The 24648-nt window shown below is 49.8% G+C and overlaps 1 protein-coding gene across 8 annotated transcripts in view; it reads right to left on the bottom strand.

The window, feature by feature from the left end:
- FBXO47 (F-box protein 47) overlaps positions 1-24648 on the bottom strand; it is a 1641665-nt gene that overhangs the window by 1483453 nt on the left and 133564 nt on the right. For 7 of the 8 annotated variants that reach the window (XM_078645633.1, XM_078645631.1, XM_078645626.1 and 4 more), the window contains exon 2: positions 4842-5135. In XM_078645633.1, the coding sequence (XP_078501759.1) occupies positions 4842-5022 (181 nt within the window). In that variant the 5' untranslated portion in view covers positions 5023-5135. Of the gene's footprint in view, positions 1-4841; positions 5136-8097; positions 8200-24648 lie in introns of those variants that run through there. The other variant, XM_078645629.1, reaches the window with a different exon arrangement.

Consider the following 24648-nt stretch of genomic DNA (forward strand, 5'->3'; position numbering starts at 1 on the left):
TCAAGCTGGCCTAAATAGTCAGAAACTGTCCCCTAAGTACCGCTTTGAGAGTATCCCACAGTAGCATAGCTGATGTCAAGCCGTCATCATTTATTTCCAGGAAACCATGAATGGCTTTCCAGATCTGATCTACGTTATGTTCATATGTAAGTAACCTAGCATTTAGGCGCCACGGCCTCTCGGGGCCAAGGAACCCGGATAACTGCACTGAGAGTGAAATGGGGAGTGGTCAGAAAGTGCTGCAGCTCCAGTTGCCATCGCTGTCGTCACTTGGGACGTGTGAGAGGAAACCAGGAAAACATCTAGACGCGCATAGGTCTGGTGTGCTGCCGCAAAGAAAGTGAACTCGCTTGCCCCTGGGTAACGCAGGCGCCACACGGATGTATGACGTTACAACGCATGCTTTTACCACGCATGCTGTTACAACGCAAGTATTACAACGCAAACCTTTACAACGCATAGCGCTTTGGGGTGCTGGATAGTGAATAGTTTAATTTACTATTCCAACTCCAGTCCCCGTGGACACTAGGGAAGGTGTTGGATAGTAAATTAAATCTATTCCCTATCCTAGAGCGCCCCCGAGCGCAATGCGTTGTAATGGTTTTCGTTGTAAAACCTGCGTTGTAAAAGCACTGCGTTGTAAAAGTTTCGTTGTAAAGGATGTTTCCCGTGCCACACATCCACCAAACCCATCTCCGCCAGCCAGCTCCTCATTGCTTCTGGGAGCGCCCTTGTTCTACCTGTCCTTGAGACTGATCTATCCTTCTGGGAGTCTTACACAATGTTGAAGCCCTCCCCTATTATTAAGACTTTGTCTGGGAAAGTCATAACCTCTCACAGGGCCTGCCTAACAAAGGCTTCTAGAGTATCGTTAGGGGCATAAATGGAAGCAATGGTATAGGTGCGGCCCCCGAGTTCTATCTGCAGGGACAGCAATCTACCCGGTATCTATGCCTGTACCACTAGGGCCCTCCCCAGGAAATGAGAGGCAAGTAAAATGGCCACTCCCGCCTGTTTTCCTTTTGTGGATGAGAAGTGTTGCCTGTTGAACCATCTTGATCTAAGGCGTCTCCGATCTGCTCGAGCTAAGTGTGTTTCCTGTAGGAGACAAACATCACATTTTGACTCTTTGAGAAAGTTGAGAAGGGTTATCCGCTTCGTGGGGGCGTTGAGGCCTCTTAACTTTGATGCTCAATATCTTAAAAGGATGACCTTGCATAGTTATGATTAGGGATATTAAGCGGCAGCGGGGGAAAGAGCATAAATCAGCCCGATCTAGCTAAATAGGGTTACCGCAAGGTAGTGTTTATAGTCAAACAAATGGGGACTATCGGACCAAAGGGCGGGACACCCCCTTCATTCACCTGGGGGGCACACTGCACACTCCTGTCCCACAATGGATTCACTGGCCAGGGGAGAAGGGAACTTCCACCTGATCATCCTAGAGTTACCACCTCTAGGGTACTGACTGATTGCATTACCCTAACCTCCCTTCCCCATAACCGGCCCCACAGGAACCACATGCATCAGGGGAGCGGGGGGGCCTGCCCCCGGATGGTCGACATCCTGGGCTGCATCATTCCCCGGTGGGCCCTTCCTGCCTCCCAATACCTCAGATCCCATGGGTGGCACTACCACTTCCACCCTAGAAAGAGCAAAGAAGAAAAACGACAACATATTGAAAAGAAAAAAAAAGAAAGAACCAATCAACAAACTGTGGTCCGATACTCGGGAAAGGATATCTCCAATCGCGACTGGCCGTACCCATGTTTCAGGCACTCCCAAGGGGGCGAGGGGTCTCTGCCGGGCGAGGCCATCGCCTCTGGAAGACTCTAGACTGTTGTCAATAGCAGTGGCATGGGAGTCAAGCAATGTTAACCCCGGAATTAAGAACCCCGTCTCATTCTCTTCTTCACGTTCCTGTAGTTGCCGCAGTAGTGCCTCCCTTTCTTTCGTGCTTTCGGCCTACGTCGGTTTCAACACTAGTTTTTTCCCTTTTCATTGACAACAGCTTGATCCTCTAACAGAGCGTTCCTTCTGGGAGTTTTGTGAATTCTCCAGATCCGCCTCTTTGGCCACCTCAAGGCCCAGCTTCTACTTCGCCTCCTCTAGTTTTCATATTGTATGTGTTTCTCGTTGTCAAACAAAAGACAGCCTAAAGGGGGGCCCATCTATAGCAGATTCCCTTCTCTCTCAGGAAGGAGATGGCCAGCCGCATCAGTTTGCACCGTTGGAGGGTGGCCGCTGATAATTCCTGAAAGATGCCCACCTGCAACCCCTCAAAGGTGATCCCTACTGTATCAGGAGTCGCCACCATGATTGTCTCCTTTTGCGCGTAGGAGTGTAGACATGTGAGACTATCCTACAGTTGTCCTGGCCCCGAACCTGCCCGCCATGCCCTGTAAGTGTGATCCAAGAGTATTTCTTTGTTCCTCAATTACAGTGTTACATGCTTGAAGAGCCGAACCACGAACTCCTCCAGGCTCCCAATGACTGCCTGGAGCGGAACCCCCTTGATTCGGATGTTAGAGCGTCGGCACCTGTTGTCTAAATCCTCAAGTCGAATGTATAGCTCCTTGTTCTTGTCTCTTAACTCCAAGCGCTCTTGGGAATGCTTGTGTACTTCTTCTTCTCTGCTGTCACCATTCTGTTCGAAGGCATCCACCCTATCCCCTAATTCCGTTCGATAGGACTTTAGGGTTGTAATGTCCGTGGCCGCAAAGTTGTCTCTTAACAGCTGCTCCAGGAAGTGGCGCATGACCGGCTCCATGATGTTGTCCAGCGACTCGAACAAGGCCATGTCACCCATAGCTCCAGTGGGGGAGGCAGCCCGGGCCTTGGTTCTTTTGGGGCCTGGCTTTCCCAGTATTTCTTTGACAGAGCTGTCTTTTTTGGTCCAACCTGAGGCCATTCTAGAAATCTATGGGTTCCCTTGCTACCCAGGACGTAGGCCAACACCTGGTGGGACGCCCACCGGAGCTCTGTGCCCTCTCCTCTGTTGATTCCTGGCCTCCTGACCTCCAGATCTGGCCTAGTGTGGCTCCTTCCTATCGTTACGCTCAGGCTCCGATAGCCCGTGTCCGCTGCTACAGGGTCCGCCCCCCTTCCTTATGAGCCGGTCACTGCCTTGTGGCTCGTCTGCACTCGTTTCCTCCCCAGGGGCCCTGTACATGCACCGCTCCTCCTGGTTATCACTAGGGCGCTTATGATGTCCGAGGAACCTCGCTCTGCGCTATCCACCTCTAACCTCCCGGGGATGGGTCCTTCGCCACCATCTTGGGCCTACAGGGACGGACCATCGCTGCTGCAGACTTCACTCCTCTCGCCTCTCCTCCCTCGAGGCAGTTCCACACAGACCTTTAGCCGCACGAGGGGATGTTCTCGGCAGTCACCGCCTTCCGCCGCTTCAGGACTTCGGGAGTACTCTGCTCCATGGTGGGCCTCTTTTCAGCTCCGGCGCGTGCACCTCGCAATCCGGGCTGCACAGCACACTCCTGGGGGCTGGCTGACTCCTCCAGCCCCAAGACTCCTGCCCTCGGCCTCCGGTCCTCTATGCGGGCCATCTGCGCCGAAGACTTTCCTCCTGCGCACCCACGCAGAACTCAAAATATGCCTATAAGCAGCAACATTTTCTTTTGTACTCCTTTAAAAAGTGCATCAAATTAACCAAATTAGGTTTGCTATTTATTTGGCTGAGAACATCACTACTCAAACCCTTTTTTAAAAACAAATGTAGGGGCGTGGCCAAGATGGCGGCGGAGTAACAGCTCAGCACTGGAGCACCGAAGGGCGAGGCCCAAATCTGCGGGAATCCGTCTTTCCAAGGTGGTAATTACCCTCATTCAGAACCGTGAAGACCTGCAAGCTCATTGGGGGAATCTTAAGGAGACTAATTCCGTATGGAAGCGACGAGCTCGGTCACGGACCCGGTACCGTGGAGGCCAGAGGACGTCTGGATTAGTGGAGTAAGCCTACGGTTTTGTTTCATAACAAAAATGTATTTATAAGAAAGTGATCCTGGGAATCCAACATGTAAATCCAAGTAATTTATTTATGGATAATCGAGAGTTTCCCACGACAGATAAACTATTTGATTTGAATAACAGATATTGTAGAAGAACAGTAAGAAAAAAGCCTAGAAAAGGACCCTCAGAAAATGGAGATTGACTCATCAGGAATTACCTATCATGATCGAAGCAGGTTCCGATCAACACTAAAGCAACAGTGATATGTGAAAGGATGTGAATGTACTGTGTATGATTAATGCATGCGTATGAGTTACATAAGGCAAGAGATTAGAAGCATATTCCTTTAACCCAACAAGATGTAAGAAGCCCCTACTCCAGCCTCTACAATACATATCAAGATAAAGGCTGCAGCACAGGTCCATTCCATTCTCTGTGGCCTTTAAAATGCATAACATTGGAAATCAAAAATACATATTTTTACAAACACATAATTTTAAAGCTTTAAATGTAATAGCAGCTCTTGAAGCCTATGCAGAGTTGCCCCTTCTTTCATTTACATCAAAAAAATGTGAGACGTTAAACTGTATGTTCATTCACATTATAAAAGAGGTGAAGCGTTAGACTGTTTTCAATCAGGAGGTTCCTGGTGGAAAAGAAGTTCATAAACGAGGCCAGGATGTTTTCTTAAGTGAAAAATGTGACCCTTCCTGGTATTTGTCATCTTAACTGGTAAAAATCATTCATAGTAGAAAATATATTTTAATTTCAATATAATATGTTGTGAAAAGAAGACAAACTACTTTCTTTTACTAAGAAAACAATGTTTGGTCCATTGTGAAGTGAAAGTGTCCCATTGCTGGCTTCAGCTCTCACCTGAAAGGTACTCCAGCACCATGTGAAAAATCTCAAGAGGCAGTGTTTGGAAGAAGCCAAGTGCTGTAAGATGCTGAAAGTCCACATTTGCATTGCTGAGAAGCTGGTTAGATCGACGGGTGCTGCGCCTGTACTTTTGGTTAGGAATCACTGTAAAGCTGTTGCTCGTGCTGGATGGCATATTGCTAACAATCCATCAGTTAATTCAGTATCTAATAAGGTGCAATACATCTCAGCTCCATCTCTTGACTTCGCATAAAAATGATAACAATATAAACAGTGCCAATTGTATGTCTAGATAGGAGAAAAAAAACTATTTAAGAAATGCATCATGCAAAAAGAAATATTTAGAACAGAATTCACTTAGTAAAATTCCCCTAGGCCATTAACAAAATAAAGGAAATAATCATAAATAAACTATTCATATGTAAAAAAAAATTCAAATGCTCCGCTGCTTACTACTGAGAAAATATTAAACACTTGAATGTTTGTGACAAAAGCGGGTAATGTTCTGATACATAAGAAGACAGCATTATGGAAAAATGCATGGATTAAAATAAGGAATTAAGGGCCAGATGTACTAAGATTGGATTTACAAAAAGCGGTCGCAAACTGTGCACCCTTTTTGCAAATACAATATGATTTTGCAAATCGACCTATGTACTACTAGGTCAGTTCCCAAAACGGGCAATTGCAGGGGATTGCAGAACAACCTGCCTAATTAGTTTTCATTTTGAAAAACCTAAGTGCGAGCTGGTAGTGGACAATTACCTACTCCTTCTAAAGTGGCCACTCGCATTTTTAAAGAGGAAGGCATTCAAAGGGACCTTCTGTTTTGCTAATAAGATACCATCACAACTTGAAAGTCAGTACCTGATTAATGGCTTGCAACCGGAAGAACTATTGGAAAACATTGATACACATGTTGCTGATTCGCAGTCTGGATAAAACACCTAAAACAAGCCCCTTCCACATTGGTAATCATTTCTAAATCTACTTTGGGATGTGGAAAACCCGCTCAGAATCATGCAATGGCATTAGAACAAAAGAAAAAGTGATATAGCAGTAGCAAACCTTGTTCTTTAGCAAACACAGAGTTAGCAACAGCTGCATTACTTATTACATCCCAAGGTTATTAGGTAATGGCACTACTGGGGACCAAGTTTGTCAATAAGGGCCTTTTTCACTGAATAACAAACCCCCTTTAGTACTCCGTGCTCAAGGTAGCAAAGTGAAGAGATCCAGGTTATGTAAGGTTATCGACTCAGAACTGACTATAGTACGAGCAGCAAGCAAATCAATGTCCATGTTTTGTTATAAAAAAGAGAAAGTACTTTAACCTAGTAACCACCTTAATGTGGAGGTCGACCCATTGACATTCACCGTGCTACCGCTGCAGTGCAGAGGACGTCAACGAATCATCCTTGTCGGCGGGCTGGGGGACGTTCTGGTGCTCCCACTGGAGGTTCCCACACCCAACGATATGTGCAAATGTGAATCGCATAACTAATCAGTAGCTGCAGCTTTGCTCTACGCTGTGCACTTCAATCTACGAGGTTTCTCCTAGTATCAGGGAAAAATTTGGCATTATATGATTTTGCCTTATTAGGTGTGTTGCAACTTGAAATAATTTAGCTTTTTTTTTTCTCGAAGCATCTTTGGAGCTGTTCTTTGCAGCAGTGATCTTTTTGATGAAGTTCTTTGATGCGTTAACTTAGATAAGTGTGTAGTGTCCTGCTGGACACGTTCTAGTCTTTAATAATCTGTAACCCACACTTTACACCCACCCACCACTGGCGTCACGAGTCACTTGACCCAGTTAATAAAAGGGGCCGAGCGCTCGTGCTCGTGGCCAGTTACAGCCCAGTACTACCCTGTGTCTGCGTCAGATATTTGCCGCCATGTGGGCCTTAGGCCCAACACTACACTGGCGACGAGGCGGGTAGCCAACCCCGCACACGCCTGCCGCTCAGTGCTCTGTCCTCCCTCGCGAGGAGGAACTTGTAAACTTGCTGATTTATAGAGCGCAAATTGTTGCCCGGAGGCGTCCAAGCGCTAAGATAGCCACAAACCCACTGAAGCAAAGGAGGGGGGACAAGCAATTAGTAAGAGGATGTGAACAGAAAAGTCTTTAATTGCTTGCGAAACACCGTGAGGTTAGGGTTAGCTCCGAGATGGAGTGGAAGAGTGTTCCAAGTCTTGGACGCGTTATATGCGAACGTCCTTCCACCAGATCTTGATCTTTTTATTCTTGGCACCACTGCCGAGAAGGTCTGGCTGGAGCGAAGACTTCGGTTTGGGGTGTAATGGGTAACCAGATCACGGGTGATACTGGGGCCCATGTTCCAGAAGGCTTGATGGGCTATACATAATGCCTTGAACAAAACTCTCTGCCGAATTGGAAGCCAATGAAGGCTAGTCAGTCCGGCCTTCACTGAGCGTCTACGGGGGATTTTGAGCAGTAGACGCGCTGCGCAGTTCTGTACAATCTGCAGCCTGCGTAGGGTGTATTCTGGGGTGCCGAGGTAGAGTACATTATTAAAATCAAGGGGTGATTGTATGAGACCTTGAATGGCTACCTGTTTGGCTTCCATGGGAAGGAGGGGAAATATTTTATTTAGCACCCTCATGATACCAAAACAGGTAGCTGAAAGTTTTGTGGCTTGCGTATTGAAGGATAGCGATCTATCCAGCCACACTCCAAGGCTCTTGATGTTATCTTTGGGGAGTGGGGGGGCTTAGACAGGTAGGCCACAGAGAGGGAGGGAGGGCCAGATCTGCAGGGCCTAAGAGCTTCAGCTCTGTTTTGTCCCCGTTCAACTTCAGGGATGATGACGACGAAATGAGCTGCCACTCGTGACTGCTGGGACGGTTGGGCTCAACCTCGCCCTCGCCACGCGGCCCTCTGCCCGTAAGGAGGGTGACACGGCGCCTGGCTATCGTTCACCAATGGCAGTTATGGCAAGATAAGTGTGTGGACGAACACCCCGCAGCGGCCACCTACACACCGATGAAAGCGTGAGTCTCCCCACCATGCTTACTGTATGGCCGCCGCCGCGCTCAGGCAATCGCCGCCGCAATTAAAGGGCCCACGACCATCTCCGTACAGCGACCCTGCTACCTCGGAACAAAAGCACCGTTCTGCCAACTGCACACCCTGCGTCTGCTGCACAAGGGATGCGCTGCGACAAACCCAGCTCCACATGCCACGCCACACCCTGCACCGCCCGTCGTTGCCCAGCACTGCGGGACTCACCATAACAGAGAATACTGCCCCATCGGAGCCCCCTGAGGGGCGAGGAGTAGCTCATGCGCTGCTAGAGCTGTGAGGCCCGAAGACTCCGGGACAGAGGTGAGAGCACGCAGCCCTGCCACCTCTCGCCGACCTCAGATTCATCTGCCACAACCTCCGCCAGGGACACAGGAAGAGCGTCAGCAGGACGATGCGCGACTGCACCAAGGCCGCAAAAGAGACTGCCAGCGGCCTCCACTTCGGACAAGCAAAATTCAGGCCGACCCTAATCCCTGTACCAAGAAGCATCCGCACCGAGGGGGAGCGAGAGAATCCACGATACTCAGGAGCAATGGACATACCCCCTGCAATCTGTTTGCAATGCCGGCACAGTCAGGAGCAGTCTGCCATACTGTGCAAGAATGCGTGAAGTAGCGCAAACACCAACCGGGATCGAGACAATCGGCCTCCCAGCACTGCATGCCCCCTCCCGCACTGCCAGCTCGGATCGAGTGCCGTTTCAATAAGGAGAACCTTTGCCTTGACCTCCGAGGTGCCTGCAGCGCCATCAGGCTAACACAAGCAGCACCGCGCCTGCCACAAGAAGCGATAAGAACTAACTGCAAAAGTCACTGTCTCTGCCAACATATTCCCTGAACCAGCAACATCAGCCAGTGTTTCTTTTCCCCGCATGAGCTCCCTGACCCAGGGGGAAGAGGAACAGCCCACCGTGAGGAGCCTGCAGCACCGACCAGTGCCAACAAACAAACGCATCCTCCACCTACCTTCACTGAAGACTCACAGCACACATCGCCAGCAGGAGCTGCACAATCCCTACTTTAAGGAAAACGAGTACCAAGACCAGCGCAACTGGAGTGCTGCACTGCCACCCAATGGCAACCTGTGGTACTGCAGCTACACCACCCTAATACAGTGTGAAGGAACGCCTGCAGTGACAGAATGGGAACTTCATCATACAAGGGAGATCTCGGACCCCTCTTTACAGCAGTCCTGACACGGATGGGCCCCACGCCCAGTGGTAAGGCTAAGCCCACACAAGTGTAAGGAGCAGCTATGTCACCATAGCACCAAGCGAACCACACAGTGTTCCCAGCTCAGTCACTGAACAGAACCCTGCACCAGCACCCAAAGCCCACCAGGGCAAGCCACCACAAATGGCCACAGCGCCACCTGCTGCCCCCACCCCGAGGCGCAATCCCCTGAAGGACTGAAATACCGCCTGGCCAGAGCAGCCAGCCTGCTGTAACCCGCAACAGTCAGCCCAAACAGCACCAGGGATCGAAGGACAGACCCTGACACCGCCACCACGTGGAAGACGGCCTGCTCACACCCAGTGATTGTGACGGACCGCACCGGGCACGGCAAGACGCGCTCCTAGAAAAGAATGCTCATAGAGTGGCCCTCTGCACCCTGCATGTGAGGACAGGACAGCCAGGACGCCGGTAAAGACAGCAGAGCCCCCAGGCACCTGCCACGCCCAAAGGATCCCAAGCTGTGCCCTCACAAACCAGCATCATACAGGCAAGAGCACCGCCCGCCACTGCAATGTACTCAAACAGCAACGCCGAAGACAACCCCACTAGCAAGAGTGGACAACCAGCCAAGACAGCAATATCTAAAGGGAACTGCGACAGCGCAAGTAAAGACTGGTGCAGAAGAGCACCACCCGTGGCCACTCAACGCCACCACCGACAACGCTGACATCCCATCATCTGCTCCTCCTGGTGTACAGGCACACCTGTGCGAGCCAGGAAAGCACCCAGAAGATGGAGCGTACTATACCAGGTGCGCACAGAAGGCAGCACCAGTAAACCTGACGCACGAGCAAGCACTCAGGAGACATCTCCACAAAGGAGCACTGCTGAACGCAGGCAGGAAAGCACCCACGTCTCCACCAACCCAGCGAAGCCCCGCAGTAGGCCGAAGACCACCCACGGTGTCCTCCCTCACACTGCCTCAAGACGGAGTCGGCCACGACCCAAGATCGGCAAGAGAGGAGTCGCACACCCCATGTGGCAGGCCGCCACAGCACTGTGTGCTCCAACGAACAGCGACACAAGACCAGACGTCACGTCGCCCAGCAAACAAGGAGCGCCTCACCAAGTGACTAGCCAGCAAAGCACGCCAGAGCAAAAGCAGAAGCCGGCGCCACGGCAGCGCCGCCTCGAGGTCCAAATGCAACGCCCTCGAAGAAAAGAAGAGTGACAGCTCTGTCACCCCAAAGACCGAATGAGCACAGGTGGACTGAACAAGCCAACAAAGGGAGAAGACCAGGGACTCACAGCCAGCCAAGAAGCACACCCTGACACGCCAGACAGCCACCAAGGCGGACCGACGTCCCAGGATACAGCCCCACGGATGAACCAAACATAAGCCGCAGCAAGCGCAGTCCACGTCTCATCCCAACGCTTCCCCAGGCGACCGTCCATCCCCGAGCGTCGGCAGTCTGAGTCAGTCGGCATCCCTGCTCCCGTCCGCAGATGCCAAGGGCGAAGGTCAGCACTGATCGGCCGCCCTCTCACCGCCTCAAGATGGAGTCGGCAGTGGCCCCACAACAGGCAAGAGAGGAACCAACACTCTACGTGTCAAGCCGCCACCTAAGGTCAACATCAACAAAGCGGAGGCACATGGCTGCCAAATCTCTCCGGACATCCAACACTCGCAGCAAGTCACCAACACCTATCATCCCGAGTCTCTACATGGCTGGCAACCACCGTCACCCCAGCCATCAGCACCTGCGCCGATCAACACCACTGCCAGACTGGCAAGAAGTTCAAGTAAGACGTGGTCCGCGACCAAGGAACCAACGAACTTCGACACCCTTAAGAACCAGAAGTATAACCATTAACAGGAGAAGGTCGCGGCGATTGGTCCAGTCACAGAGTGGAAAAGAAGACAGTGTCCTAGAGCCAGGACAAGACCAGAGGGAAACGGGCAGAGTGCACGCTGCTCGGAGAAGCCTGGTCAGGAGGACAAGAGCAGCGAGATGACCAGACCACGCCTCGAAAAGGAAAACAGAGGAGAAGGGTACGGCGCCATCAAGAACAGCAACATCCAGAAAGGTGAGGAGAGGTGTGACAAGTCTGCACACCCACCAGAAGAGAAGGTGACACGCACCACAACATCGAATACAAGGGCCTACAAGTCCAGGGGAACATCGGTAGTACTAGGTGAAGAACTGGCCTCTCTACCTACAAGTCCTCTGACAACCCGTCGACTGCAGGAATGAACAGGCTGGACCATTGGCAACACCCACCTTTGGGATTGATCGGAAGTCTGGAGGGGGAGAACGCTCAGACGCCCGGCAGAGGGAGAAATGACCACCCCACACCAGCCCGTGGATATCCAAGGGGCAAAGGCCTCAGGGACACCGGTGGCAGAGGGTCCCGACACGAGAGATGGATCCGTCGCCGTCTACCCTGCACGTCCCAGGAAAAGGGGGAACTTGTGCGCAAAGGAAAGAGTCAACAACCACCCTCCAGGCGGAGCTACGGATGCATGGTAGTAATCTCATCGCCTCCTCCATTCACACCGGCTTGTGGAGTTGGAGCAACGCTGCAGAGAACACCCTGCCCAGTGGAAACCTGAAGAAGAGGGCCTCCGGGACATCTCGTGGCAGGAGAACACCCACGAGATGGGCGTCCCAGTGAGAAGGATGCCTTTCAACCACTCACTCCTTTGCAATGTGAAGCCAAGCTGCCTACAGTGAAGAAACCCGACGGACTAGTAAAAGACAATCTACATCAAGTCTACCTTCTGGTCATTCTGTTCGGCGTCACCCCAAGATCAAGATCTCGATGGACTGAAGAACACGCTGCCATGGCGCAAGTCCAGAAGAGCACGTCCATCGAGGACCCGGACGTCGAGCCCAAGAGAACGAACGTTTCAGTTGAAAGTTTCCACCGTCGTTATTTGTTATTTGTTATTTTGTGTCTTTTATAGCGCACGGCTACTCAGAAGAGTGTCCCGGCGCTTTATTGACAACCTAAAAAGACAAACACAACAAAGTAAAAAGAGGCAGGGTCAACAGAACATAGGAATCTAAGAAGAGAAAAGCCACGTTTTCAGGCCCTTCCTGAAAGACAGCAAGTTAGGGGTGCTACGTAACGTCAGGGGCAGAGAGTTCCAAAGCTGAGGGGCCCGGAACATAAAGGAACGGCCTCCCATACGAGCCCTCCTCACACGAGGGACAATCGCAAGGAACTTCGACTCTGATCTCAGAGATCGGGAATGACGATAAGAAACGAGCCTCTTCTGAAGGTATTTGGCCCCTGTGGAATAGAAGGCTTTGTGAGCAAGGGTTAGAGCTTTAAAAGCTATCCGCTGTCGGATAGGCAGCCAATGCAGCGACTGCAGCAGACCAGAAACTTTGACTCGCCTATGCAGACCAAAGATGGCACGTGCTGCCGCATTCTGGACCACCTGCATCCGTTGCAGGAAATATTCGGGCAGGCCAAGATATAAGATGTTAGCGTAGTCCAGTCTTGAACCAATCAAGGCCTGCACCGTAGTCCTCCTGTGGTCCTCATGGGGGACGGTGTCAAAGGCCGCCGACAAATCGAGCATGATCAGCATAGCTCTCCCTCCCGAGTCTAGCGTCTCCTTGATGGTCTCAGACACCTCCAGCAGCGCCGTCTCCGTGCTTAGATTGGGGCGAAAGCCCGATTGAGTGGAATGAAGCAGATCGTTTGATTCCAAAAAATTAGAAAGCACGTTATGCACGTGCTTCTCCAGGGTCTTAGCCAGAGCAGGAAGAAGAGAAATTGGCCTGTAATTGGCCAAGACCTCGGGGGCTAAGCCGGGCTTCTTAATAAGGGGAATGACCATGGCTTGCTTCCAAGCCAAGGGGACCTCACCTTGGCTCAGAGAAAGATTCAAAAGGGGGTTGACCAGCGGATTTACCACCACCGCCATCTTCGCCAAAAATTTGGCCGGGCATGGATCGAGCGGCGATCCAGATTTAAGATTGGCCAAAAGTGTCAGGGATGAAGCAGTTGAGATAGGCGGAAAGTCTGACAAAACTGGCCCTAGGGGAGCCGATGGGACTGGACCAGCCTCAGAACAAAGGGGGGCACCGACCGGCCGCGATGGAAAGGAATCCTGTATCAACTTAATCTTTGCAGTAAAGAAGCATGCAAGATCCGACGCCCACTTCTGTGTGGGAGCAGTCTGGGCCGCATTCGACCGTGGAGCAATATATTCCCTGACGATCGTGAAGATCTCTTTGCAGAAGTTCGAGGCACCCTCAATCCTCCTAGCAAAGTAGCTTTTCTTCTCAAGGAGAATATCTCGGTGGTAGGCTTTGATCATGGTTCTGTATTCGAGTCTGGCAGCTGGATTGTACTGAGCTCGCCAGGCCCTTTCCGCCACCTTGCACTGCCTGCGAGACGCAAGCAGCGCTCCAGTGAACCACGGAGCAGAAGCCCGTTTAGGTAATGTACGGGGGGCCCTCAAAGGGGCCAGAACATTTAACCTGTCCACAAACCAGGCCTGCAAGGACTCCAAGTCCCTATCCAAAAACCCCCGTGAGAGGGCATGGATGTTCACACAGTGCCTGTGACAACAATTCTGGAGTCACCCGGTGCAATGCCCTTGACGCTGATCCTATCTGCCTGGGGGCACTGCTCAGGGGTTTCTTATTGCCCAGTATATAAAAATGGACCAGACGGTGGTCAGTCCAAAGAACCAGCATAAGTGCCGTTACCTCTATGAGGGAGGAAGAAAAGACCTGATCCAAAATATGGCCTTTGTCATGCGTTGGTTCAAAGAGAAAGGGGGCTAAGCCCAAAGGAACCGTGATATCGGATAATTTAATCACGTCTGGGTCCATGTCCATGCATCGTCCATGTGAAAGTTGAAGTCACCAGCCAGCATACAATGGTCCGCTCTCAAAGCCAGCGTTGACATAACAGACTGGAGCTCTTCGAAAAAAGTACCTGCTGGACCAGGGGGTCTGTATACTAACAGTCCTTTCACTGACTGATGCGGCGCCAAGGATAAAGAAAAGGCAAGGGACTCAGACCCTTTAATAGCCTCAGTAGGAATAATAGAACATGCAACAGAGTTCTTCACCACGAGTGCTACGCCGCCACCCCTTCCTTCCGATCTATCCTGCCTGTAGATGCTATATTCTGACGGAATCGCAGAAGCGATATCCGGGTTGGAAGAAACTCCCAACCAGGTCTCTGTAAGCATCAGACATACCGGTTTTTCCAGTCAGGAGATCAAAGAGCTCCTGAGCGTGACTGCGCACTGACCTGGTGTTTAATAGCATACAGAGATGCTTCCCCGAGGCCACCTCCCGATAAGGAAGTGACCGTGGAACAGAGCCTTTCGACCAGCCACAACCCGGACATCTACTCTTACCCCTATGGCGACCAGGAAATACCTTGAAGCAGCCACACGATACTCTCTGTAGGGACCGCAGTTGCGCAGAAGTGTAGCAGATCATAATAGCTCTAAAAGAGCACGGTCGACCCAAATCCAGGCCTCCCGCCGCTCCGACCGCCTACGGGACGCTGACGGGCACAGACGGGCAGGACTCTGGCACGACTCCGGCGCAGGGATGGCGCAACCGCTGCGCGTCACCGCTGCGCGCTAGAGGGAGGGTTTAAGAAGGGCGGGCGAAGGAGGTCCGCGAAACTAGAGCGCTCGGTCCTGCGCCTCTAGAGTGGCACATCCACACCTAAGATGGCTGCCAAAAAACGAGCAAGAGGCTGAAGCCCACAGACCCGGACCCGCTAAGCAGCGGTGTTAGTAACAATTATGATGCAGGTAGGGGCCAGGAACCCTCTTAAAATCAGTGGATAAGAAAATAAAATTAAACAAAAATGAAAAAACGGGCGTTTTTTAAAAGTGCGAAGCGCTAGCTTGTAATCAGCGTGCAGGTCGCCAGCATGTGGGAGTCCTGGTTGTTTGTTCGTCATCTAGCAAGCAGCTGAAGAGACTCCTTCTAAAGTTATGAGATTGCATATTTTTGTATTTTTCCTCCCACAGGTTTGGACCTTATTTTGTCTCAACTTTTATTAAAGTTTGGGAGGAATGTAGTGTCCTGCTGGACACGTTCTAGTCTTTAATAATCTGTAACCCACACTTTACACCCACCCACCACTGGTGTCACGAGTCACGTGACCCAGTTAATAAAAGGGGCCGAGGGCTCGTGCTCGTGGCCAGTTACAGCCCAGTACTACCCTGTGTCTGCGTCAGATATTTGCCGCCATGTGGGCCTTAGGCCCAACACTACAAAGTGCTTTTTACACAAACACGCACGCACACACATACAATGAATTTCTACGACAACCACTATATTTTACTTAGGCCAGAAAGTTTTAGATAGAAAGCGGAAATGGTATCTCATTGAATCACTAATTCTGAGGCTCTAACGCAAATAATGAAGGACAAATCTGAGACAAAGTTAGATAGTGAGGCAGCATCTGAGGAAGATTATTATTACGTAGTAGAACCTGTGAGTGATTTTTCAATCCGAGTTCCTTCTGATAAGGACTCATCTTCCAGTTATTTGAAGGAACATGGCCATTCTATGTCCCTTCGAAGCACAATCTGTAGAGTGGAGAGCCAGTGACTGGGTAGACTAATCCAGAGTGCAGGCAGATACCTCTCCGAGCACAGACAAGTTGAGTCCTAGTTTAGTTCAGCCTCAAATAGTCCCATTCACTGCAGATGCTGAATGTAAGGTCAATACTGCAAATTTCTGCTGGCGCATTGAGGCGCACTCATCCCTCACTCTAGGGTACACTTGTGGACTCCCACTTCACTTGGGGAATAGAAAACATTTCTGGGCCTAACGATGAACACGGAAATAGTGCCAAACCAACCATACAGTTCTACTGATCTACTCATACAGTTTGGGCAACACTCAGTTTTGCCCTGGCCAGAAGTAAAGGTAGGTTTTCGATTTTACAGCATATGCTGCATTTAAATGATAATTCTGCTGCATTGCCCTGTGACCACCCAATGCATGGCAGGTTGATCAAAATTCACCCTTGTGTGGTTTCTCTGCCAAGCGTTTGGTATTTGTTTATACTCCTGGAAAAGTCAACGAGTCCCTGATTTCGTACAAAGGGCAACTGCTGTTCAGTACATACCAAGTAAAAGCGCTTATTACAGCATCAAGATGTACATGTTTTGAGAGCGCTCTACTGCTTAAGTGTACAGCCTGAGAGCACATACAGGGAAGAAAGCCACAATAAATCCTACACATTGCCCTTTCACGTTAGGAATTAGTGAGATCATATGGAAGCTTGCCCAATCTCTCCATAAAGGTTATAACCTTTATGCAGATACTTTACATGCAGATGTGCAGCAGTTTAGTGAGCTTTTCAAAATTGGCACTGTGGCTTACAGTACAATTAGAAAGCCCCTCAATGGATTCCCTCCCGAGCTTGTTTGCTCCAAAAAGGCTAGAGCAGTGTGTTGATAGTTGTCAAATTTTCAGACATGCAGGAAGCATACGTTGTTGCTGCATTTAACAATGTGAACACTTCCGTAGTCCGGGCATGGGGTCATAGAGAAGAGGTCCACAAGACCAACTGTATACTTGAATACAACAATTACAAGGGTGGATTGGATAAAAATGCCCAAGTCTTTAAGCATATAATGCGAGCCATAAAAGCTAGCTACTCACCTATTTCAATTGCCATCATACGATGCATACGCTGTCTATTGACATATCACCATGTGAAGACTAATCTCCTTCCTTGACTTTCAGTTGGGTGTATTTGAAAGCATTACTGCTGCTGCAAGGATGCAGGACTGGCATGTTTCATGCCTCATTCTTGCAACATAGAACAATGGACAAGTTACTTACCTTTGGTAACGTCTTATCTGGTAGAGACATGATCTAATTGCAGATGCCATAACTTTGTACTTCCAAGCATCATGCTGGATCCAGAAGATACATAAACAAGTGCAAGGGGGCAATCTATGCCAACAGATAACCATTAATTCCATGTGTGTTCCTGCTAAAGGTGTGCCATGTTAATTCTATTAAGAGAAAATAGAAGAGCATTGGGACTAACACAAAAAAGCGATTAAGAGGAAGGAGTATAATGTTGGGGGCATCAACAGAGCTGCAATAAGACACGCACCCGAAAGAGGGTGCTTGATGTACATACGGGAGGTGGGTGGGGGAGTTTCTAATTCACGAGTATTGTGATCAGGCCATGGGTATGCGTTTGAAGATTTAGGGTTTTGGCCCATGGGCAGTGCAGTGACTGCAGTGTGTGGAGTCATATGCATTGCAATATAACATAATGTATGTTAATCTGTTTTAGGCTTACTGCCATCAAGTGGGAATAATTGTAAATAGGAATGTAACGGCTGCCATATGTCCCTAGGCCTAGAAGGAGGGGGCTGGAGCGTTGGGTAGGTATCTCCCATACTGTCACAGTTCACTAGATCCCGGATCCTTCCCCAAACAGTGAGGATAGATGTAGCACAACATTGTAAGGACACCTGCTGTTTAGCCAGTAACAGTGCAATGGCAGCATAGCGTCAGACTCCAGCCGGTAATGGTAGGACAAAGCCTAGTAAAGTCGTCAGGGGAGTTGAGGTCCAGCTCGGCCTCGATCATTTGCAATAGGATATTGAACACTTCTTCCCAGTAAGTAAGTCTATGTGTGCAATTCCAGGCTAGGTGAATTAAGTCAGCATGTTTTTTGCGCATCTAGGGCAACAACGGGATTTGCAGAATCAAATTTGGCCATTAAATAAGGGTTGGTGTATGATAGGTGCCAATACTTGAAATGTAAACGTTTATGTCTGTGTTTATTGGAAACCAGTCTGGTCTGCTCGCAGCAATAATATCAAGTTTTATCCGGTAGCTAGGTCCCTAAGTCTCTCTCCCATGCCACCGTCGCTCCCCTATCAACAACTTGCTGCAGGTTTGAGGCCATTTGACAGAGGCTAGATAACAAGTGTGCACCGTCTGGGGTTGTAATGACCAGGGCCTGGAGGAGAAAAAGTCAGGAGCCTCAAGCGGGGCGGTCGGAATCGTAGCACGTAGTGTGCTGCGCAATCTTTGCATGATAAATCTATCTATGTGTGTGACATTATGTCCCTCTTTAAAAGAGACATGATCGAGCGTAGTCCTGTTTCAGCAAAGGTGCCACCCATGGTTTGAAGTTAACAAATGTATACGGTTTTCTTGGTGAGGGATTCAGTAATGGGAGTGATCTGCAATGGCACACAGATTATCAAAGAGTGCGGTAGTTAATATTATAAGGATGTTAAAAAATAACTATCAAAAACCGGGGAGTACCACCATCTTTATAATTGCTTTCGACTTGCCATAGAGAGGGGAAGTTTAATCCTGTAGTCGATTGGGTAGAAAGTTTATTGATTGCAGGGTCTTAACTGAATCGTATGACTTAAGGCTTTGGCGGTGCAGGTAGATGCAGAGGTATTTGGGGGATCACAACACCATTATATTGGGACATCTAAGGGAATAGGAATTGCGGCATCTGATAAGGGGAAAATCTCTGATTTATTCCAATCAATCGCTAGGCCTGACGGTGCTCCAAAGTGGACCCTCTCGCGTGGATAGAAGAGATATTGGATTTGGGGTTCCTGATAAAAAAGCATTATATCATCTGTGTACAATGATGCCAAGAGAGGGTCATGTTGGAAACTGATGCCCCTCGCTAGATGGCGCTCTTCTAAGTGGCGAACACGGGGGTCCATGGCTATCATGAATAAAAGGGGGGACAGAGGGCATCTATGCCGTGTACACCGAATGAGAGTGAATTGTTCCGTGATCATGCCATTTACCTTGAGGCACGCTAATAGAGTTGCTCGCGTACAAAGGACAGACCAGGAAGTCCTTTGGAATGCCTAGTTTACTTAGCATGGCCAATAAAAAGGGCCACTGTGGCGTGCCAAATGATTTCTCAGCACCGAGTGGGACCGCTGCTGCAGGGAGGCCAGGATTGAGTTGATTGAGGACCACAAATATGGTTCTTAGATTTGCAGATGTGGAGCGATTGGGGATGAAGCCCAACTGTAATGGGGAGATGATAGTGTCCATGAGCAGGGGTAGCCAAATTTTAGGCTACTATTTTGTTGTCATGGTTTACTAACGACAGTGGTCGATACGACTTGCATCTCTCTGAAGGTTTGCCAGGCTTTAGCAGAAGGGTTATCACTTCTCCGCATTGTATGTGGAAGGATTCCCTGTGAGAGAGATTCTGTGTATACTTTAAATAAGTATTGTATTGTATTGGAGGTTTCATAGCGCGCTCAATTACTCAGGAGTATCCTGGCGTGTAGAAATGCAGAGGAGGGAGAGATATCTGGAAATTACAGTAGTAGTTTAAAAAAGGTGAGTTTTACGTGCTTTTTTAAAAAGATTAAAATCCTGGATGGTGCGAAGCGACAGAGGGAGAGTGTTCCAGGCGGTAGCTGCCTTAACAGTAATGGACTGGCCACCAAGGCGAGAACGCTTAAAACGGGGAACCGCCAGCAGGTGTTGGGTGGAAGACCGTAATGGGCGACTCTGCAGATACCAGGCAAAGCGAGTTCTCGGGTACGCAGGTCCTTGATCGTAAATGGCTCTATGCGCCAGGGTGAGAGATTTAAACACAACCCTTTGTTTAACCGGGAGCCAATGTAGACTGCGCAGGTGTTGACGGACACTGGACTGCCTTGAAATATTAAAAAGAAGTCTGGCCGCTGCATTTTGTATAACTTGGAGACGATTGGTGAGATAGGCAGGAATACCAGAGAACAGGGCTTTAGAATAGTCAAGGCGAGAGAGTATGAGAGCCCTTGCCACTGTCTCTTTGGCCGTCCTTGGCAGCAGGGGAAAAAACCTACGGAGGGCTTTCAGAGTGCAGAAGCACCCACAAGTGAGTTTTTTGATATGCTCCTCAAATTTGAGGTCTTCCCCAAACGAAACTCCTAGGTTCTTGGCTGATTTGCCCGCCGCACTCCGGGAGGGGACATCAGGAGGCCATAAAGATTCTCTGAAGTTGGGGGGGGGGGAACTGCTCATAAAGAAGTATTTCAGACTTATTTTCATTACGTTTTAGCTGGGCCAGAGCAAGCCAGGAAAAAACTGAGGAAAGACACCGCTGGACCGCAGAGGTATCCAGATCCCCGCCAGGCAGGTAAACAGCAGCTGCGTGTCGTCTGCATAGGCTATTGTTTTTGCCCCAAGTTTCTCAGCCAAGAAGATCAGGGGAGTTAAATAGATATTAAACAGCAGAGGGCTTAGTGTAGACCCCTGTGGAACCCCGGTGGAAAGCAGCTTGGCCAAAGAAACGAAGGGGGGCATCCACACCTGCTGAGTTCGGTTGGTCAGTGAGGAACTAATTCAGTTTTGTACGCCTTATGGAATGCCCCAGTAGAGCCATCAAGTCCCAGGGAGCGTGATCCATTCAGGTCATCAAGTGCTTCAGAGATTTCTTTGCAATGATAGGAGCGTAGAAAAATTGTTGCTGCAGGGGCGTAACACAGGCCCCTGCAGCCCCTGTGGTGCGGGGGGCCCTCACCCTCCAGGGGGCCCTGGTAGCACCGCACTTCGGGTGGGGAGCTCTAGATTGAGCCCGGAGGGGGTCCCTTCACGTACCCTGCAGGGGGGCCCCCTGAAGGTTCGTTACGCCACTGTGTTGCAGTCCTGTTTCCATCCAGACAACCGCAATTTCATCAAAGTATTCCGTGTTTTTATCTACAATTGCATTGCAATGAGACGTGTATAAATGGGTGTAGTATTCTGTGAATGTGTGAGCTATTGTCTCAGTTGCTGTGACGGTGTTTCTTTCGTCTAACTAGAGAGATGTGAAGAATGCCGCCTGATAAGGCGGGCGGAGGATGCCTGCCTGGGTGCAGCCCGGTCGCTCGCCTTTGCCAAATGCCCGAGTTTTAGCATGTTTGCCCAGATATTAAACCTCTCGCAAGGCGAGTTCAGGAAATTGTTGTTTTAGTACAGCTTTTCTGCACAGAAGTGAGGGGGTATCCTCAGTGAGCATTTCTAGTTCTTGAAGAGCATTCTCTACTTTTATTAAGTCACCGCATATGAAGCACAGCACTCCTGAGTGTTTAGCCATACATATTCCCCTGATGTATGGTTTGAAGGCATCCCATAGCGTTGAGTAATGCTGTACAGTAACCTGATTGAGGCGAACATTTTCGGTTATCACTTCACATACTTCAATACAAAATACCTCGTCCAGCAGTGCATCGGTAGGAAAACGCCAGGGAGCCTGAGGGAAAGTCTCCTCTGTGAGCTGTAATGAATGCAAGTAATACCGGAGAGTGGTCGGAGGGTTCTGGGAAGGTTCGCCATTTTCGTGATTGTACGTGCTAAATCTGGGGTGATGTACCAATGGTCGATACTGGACCAGGATCCGTGAGGGGCTGAATAAAACACCAGTCACTGTATGTGATTGTGTGAGTGCTAGGATTTCTCGTAGGGGATGAGGTTTAGTAATATGACTTTCACCTGTTGAGTCAACAGAGGGTTCTGGGGAAAGACTGAAGTCACCCCCCATTAGAATTGTGGAGGGCTGTAATCGGGCAAGGTGTGTAGATATGTTGGTATAGACCTCTGGGGAGTCTACATTGGGGGCATCGATATTAACCAACACTAATGGGATGGAGGCCAGTATGCCCAAAACCAGGAGGTAGCGGCCATCAGGATCTGCTATCCCTTTCCCCACTACGAAAGGGACCGTTCTTATGTACTAAATTGCAGACCCTGCTAGAGTATGTACTATAGCTGACAAAGAATCGATTAGCTCCCCAATTTAATGTAAAATGGGGGATGGAATTGGGCTTGCAGTGCGTTTTTGCAGGAAAGCTGCCTGTATTTCATGTCTGGATAACTAGGACATTACTTGTCTTCCCTTACGCGGGTTGGAAAGCTAGGTCTGAACTGAGGTGGGGAAGTGAGCTAAAGAATGATTATGGTATCAAACCAAATCTGTGACTGGGTTTGAGTGTCTGAAAAGTTTCAGCACTCCGTCCATCATCTCCTTGTGTTTGCTTTGTTCACCCTAAGTTGGCAGGGTATGCCTAGACGTGTGTCCCTAGCTCACTTTGCCACTGGATTCAAGCTAGCCTGGCTGATGAAGGGTGTTACCCAGAAATCTGTCCCAGGATGATTGTTTCTGGTTCAGGGAAGAACTGGCTTGGCAGTTCAGGCTGGACTGTTCCCATGAGGCATAGGCTTAAGACTGATTTACATATAGCTGGGTCTAAACTGAGGGGGCTAAGTGAGCTAAAGAATGATGATGTATTCTATGTCAAGACCAGAGGCTCTGATTAAGCTATTTCTTCCTACGCTTTATTCAACACATAAATCTCACAGCAGCCAGAAAAGCAACATGAATGATTTTATCCCAACAACATAGGGAAAAAAGACTATTCAAAGAAGAAAAAAATAACAAAGTCTGCAATTAAAACTACAAATCCCTCAAGTCCATAGGGGAATGTTACAGCACAAGTCCTTTCATAAAGTTGATGAAGGGTAGATAGCTCCTCCATTTTGTGTGACCCTCTTTTTTTCTTAGCTGCTTCGCAGCCAGTTAAGTTGTTTTTGCCTTCCTTATGGTATACACTTTTTAGTAATTGTTGTTTTGAAATAGTTGCGACCCGGAGCACAGATTCTATTACAACCTGTGCCCGGGGGTGTTTGCTGGATTCATTGGTTGATTCTGTCCACAGATTCCCTGCGACCGCTGGAGCGTTCTCGCTCCTTAGGTGGCCACCTCCACTTTCCAGCGGTGCTTCTAGACACAGCTAGGGGGAGCTTGTACGTCTAGTTGCTCCCACAGCGCGGTCTCCTCAGATGAGGAGCCGAGCTGCATCGCCGTGAGCCTTGTCCCCCTGCAGCCTCACCGTGAACGCCCTTCGGGGTTGTATTGTGCCATCATTATCTCATTTCACGCCCCGCTGGGGGTCCGTATTGCGGCTCAGTTTTTTGCACGATAACGTTATCAGCTCCTTAGTATGTGCGCGCTGGGTGGCGGTTTGACCCTGTCAGTTAGCTGAGGACCTGCACGCATTTGGACAGCCTCAATAGCGGTTTCATCCCGTGCTAAACGCTTTGCAGACCTTTGGACTGCTCATATTGGTTCTGGCTTCACCAGAATGCTATACAAATTGGGGTTACCGCGTGTGGCCACTTTGGTTTCCCCTTGAGCTTAACAGTTATTTGGCTATTTTTCCCTATTGCCGTGCACCATGGAGCAGAGTGATATATATGAGGAAGAAGAAGTACAGCAATACCTTCCTTATGATGATGATGAATTCTTTGAGGCTGTCAACAACTCCATTTACAGGTGTGTAAATGAGGTTGTGGTCCCTGTGGAAAAGCGCCTATCAAATTGCATTGTGGTGGAGTACGCCAAATTGGCGCAAGCCCACTCCTGGACCTCGGTCCCTGCTAGTACCCCGACTCCTGGACCTCGGTCCCCCACCCCTGAAGATGTTCTGCACTGAGGGTGGTCCTGAAGGGGCACAGGGGGTTGACAAAGATGCTTTTGAGCGCCTCAGAAGCACTTTTTCAGCAAAGGAAGTTGTCCCCTCCCCGGCGCCACTTCCCGCCCCAGAGCCTATTGCCTCCCTCCGCCACCCTGTTTCACCAGCAGACACGGATGACGAGGAGGGGTCTTCGCGATCTTTGGTGCCCAACCAGCTCCTTTGTCGCTTTGCCGCAGGATAGTATGGGCATGCTGGACCCGGATGAGATAATCCATCCGCGGTCAGCAGCCTGGACGCCTGGGGACAAGGTGGCTAAGTTTGTACCGGGTCGTCTCCGCAAGCCCCTGGAGGAGGCCAGGGGGTGTCTGCGGGCAGAGTGCCCACGCCCCACTCTAGAGAGGGAAGGTGGCCTTTACCCCGGAATTTGATTCCAAGATGGCCACCTTCCTGGCCAAATACATGAAGGACCCCCCTAAGGGCATTGACCGTTCCTGGCGCCCCTGTCAGGATAAGCTCCTGGATGCCATAGGACCCCTAACAAAAAAATCTAGATATGGGGGAGGAAGTGAAGGTGACAGGTCCACTATATCCCCTAAGGTTCTGTTGAATTGGGAACAGTGGGCGGTAATCTTTTTAGGCAACGCCAATTGCGCTCTATCGACCGAACGGCGGCGCTCTCTTCTGACCAAGTTAGATCCTAAATTAGGCGACTTGGCCTCCTCAGAGGCAGGTGCAGTGGCGCAAGGGGGCCTCTTTGGCGACCCCTTTGACAAAGAGCTGGGAAAATTTGTGGGTACATTCACCTAGTTGGACAAGGCCCAGTCCAACTTCAAGAGGGTTTTCCAGCCGTGTTTTTCCCAAGGGGTCAGTCGCAGTAGGGGCCACGCAACCAGCCGTGGCGGTCAGCAGAATCCTGTTAAGGGACAAGGCTCTAGGGGGGGCAATATAACTCCACCGCAAATTACTCCAATTTCTATCCCACTAGAGACCAACGGTTCTGAGGCCGGGGCAGCTTAAAAATCAATGCAGGCGGCAGTGGTGCCAACGGTAAGTCTCATACCTGCAACGCAGGTTTGTATCGGGGGCCGCTTGACGGCCTTCCAGACTGCTTGG

The sequence above is a fragment of the Lissotriton helveticus genome, chromosome 5_1, assembly GCF_964261635.1.
Source record: "Lissotriton helveticus chromosome 5_1, aLisHel1.1, whole genome shotgun sequence".
Lineage (NCBI taxonomy): Eukaryota > Metazoa > Chordata > Amphibia > Caudata > Salamandridae > Lissotriton > Lissotriton helveticus.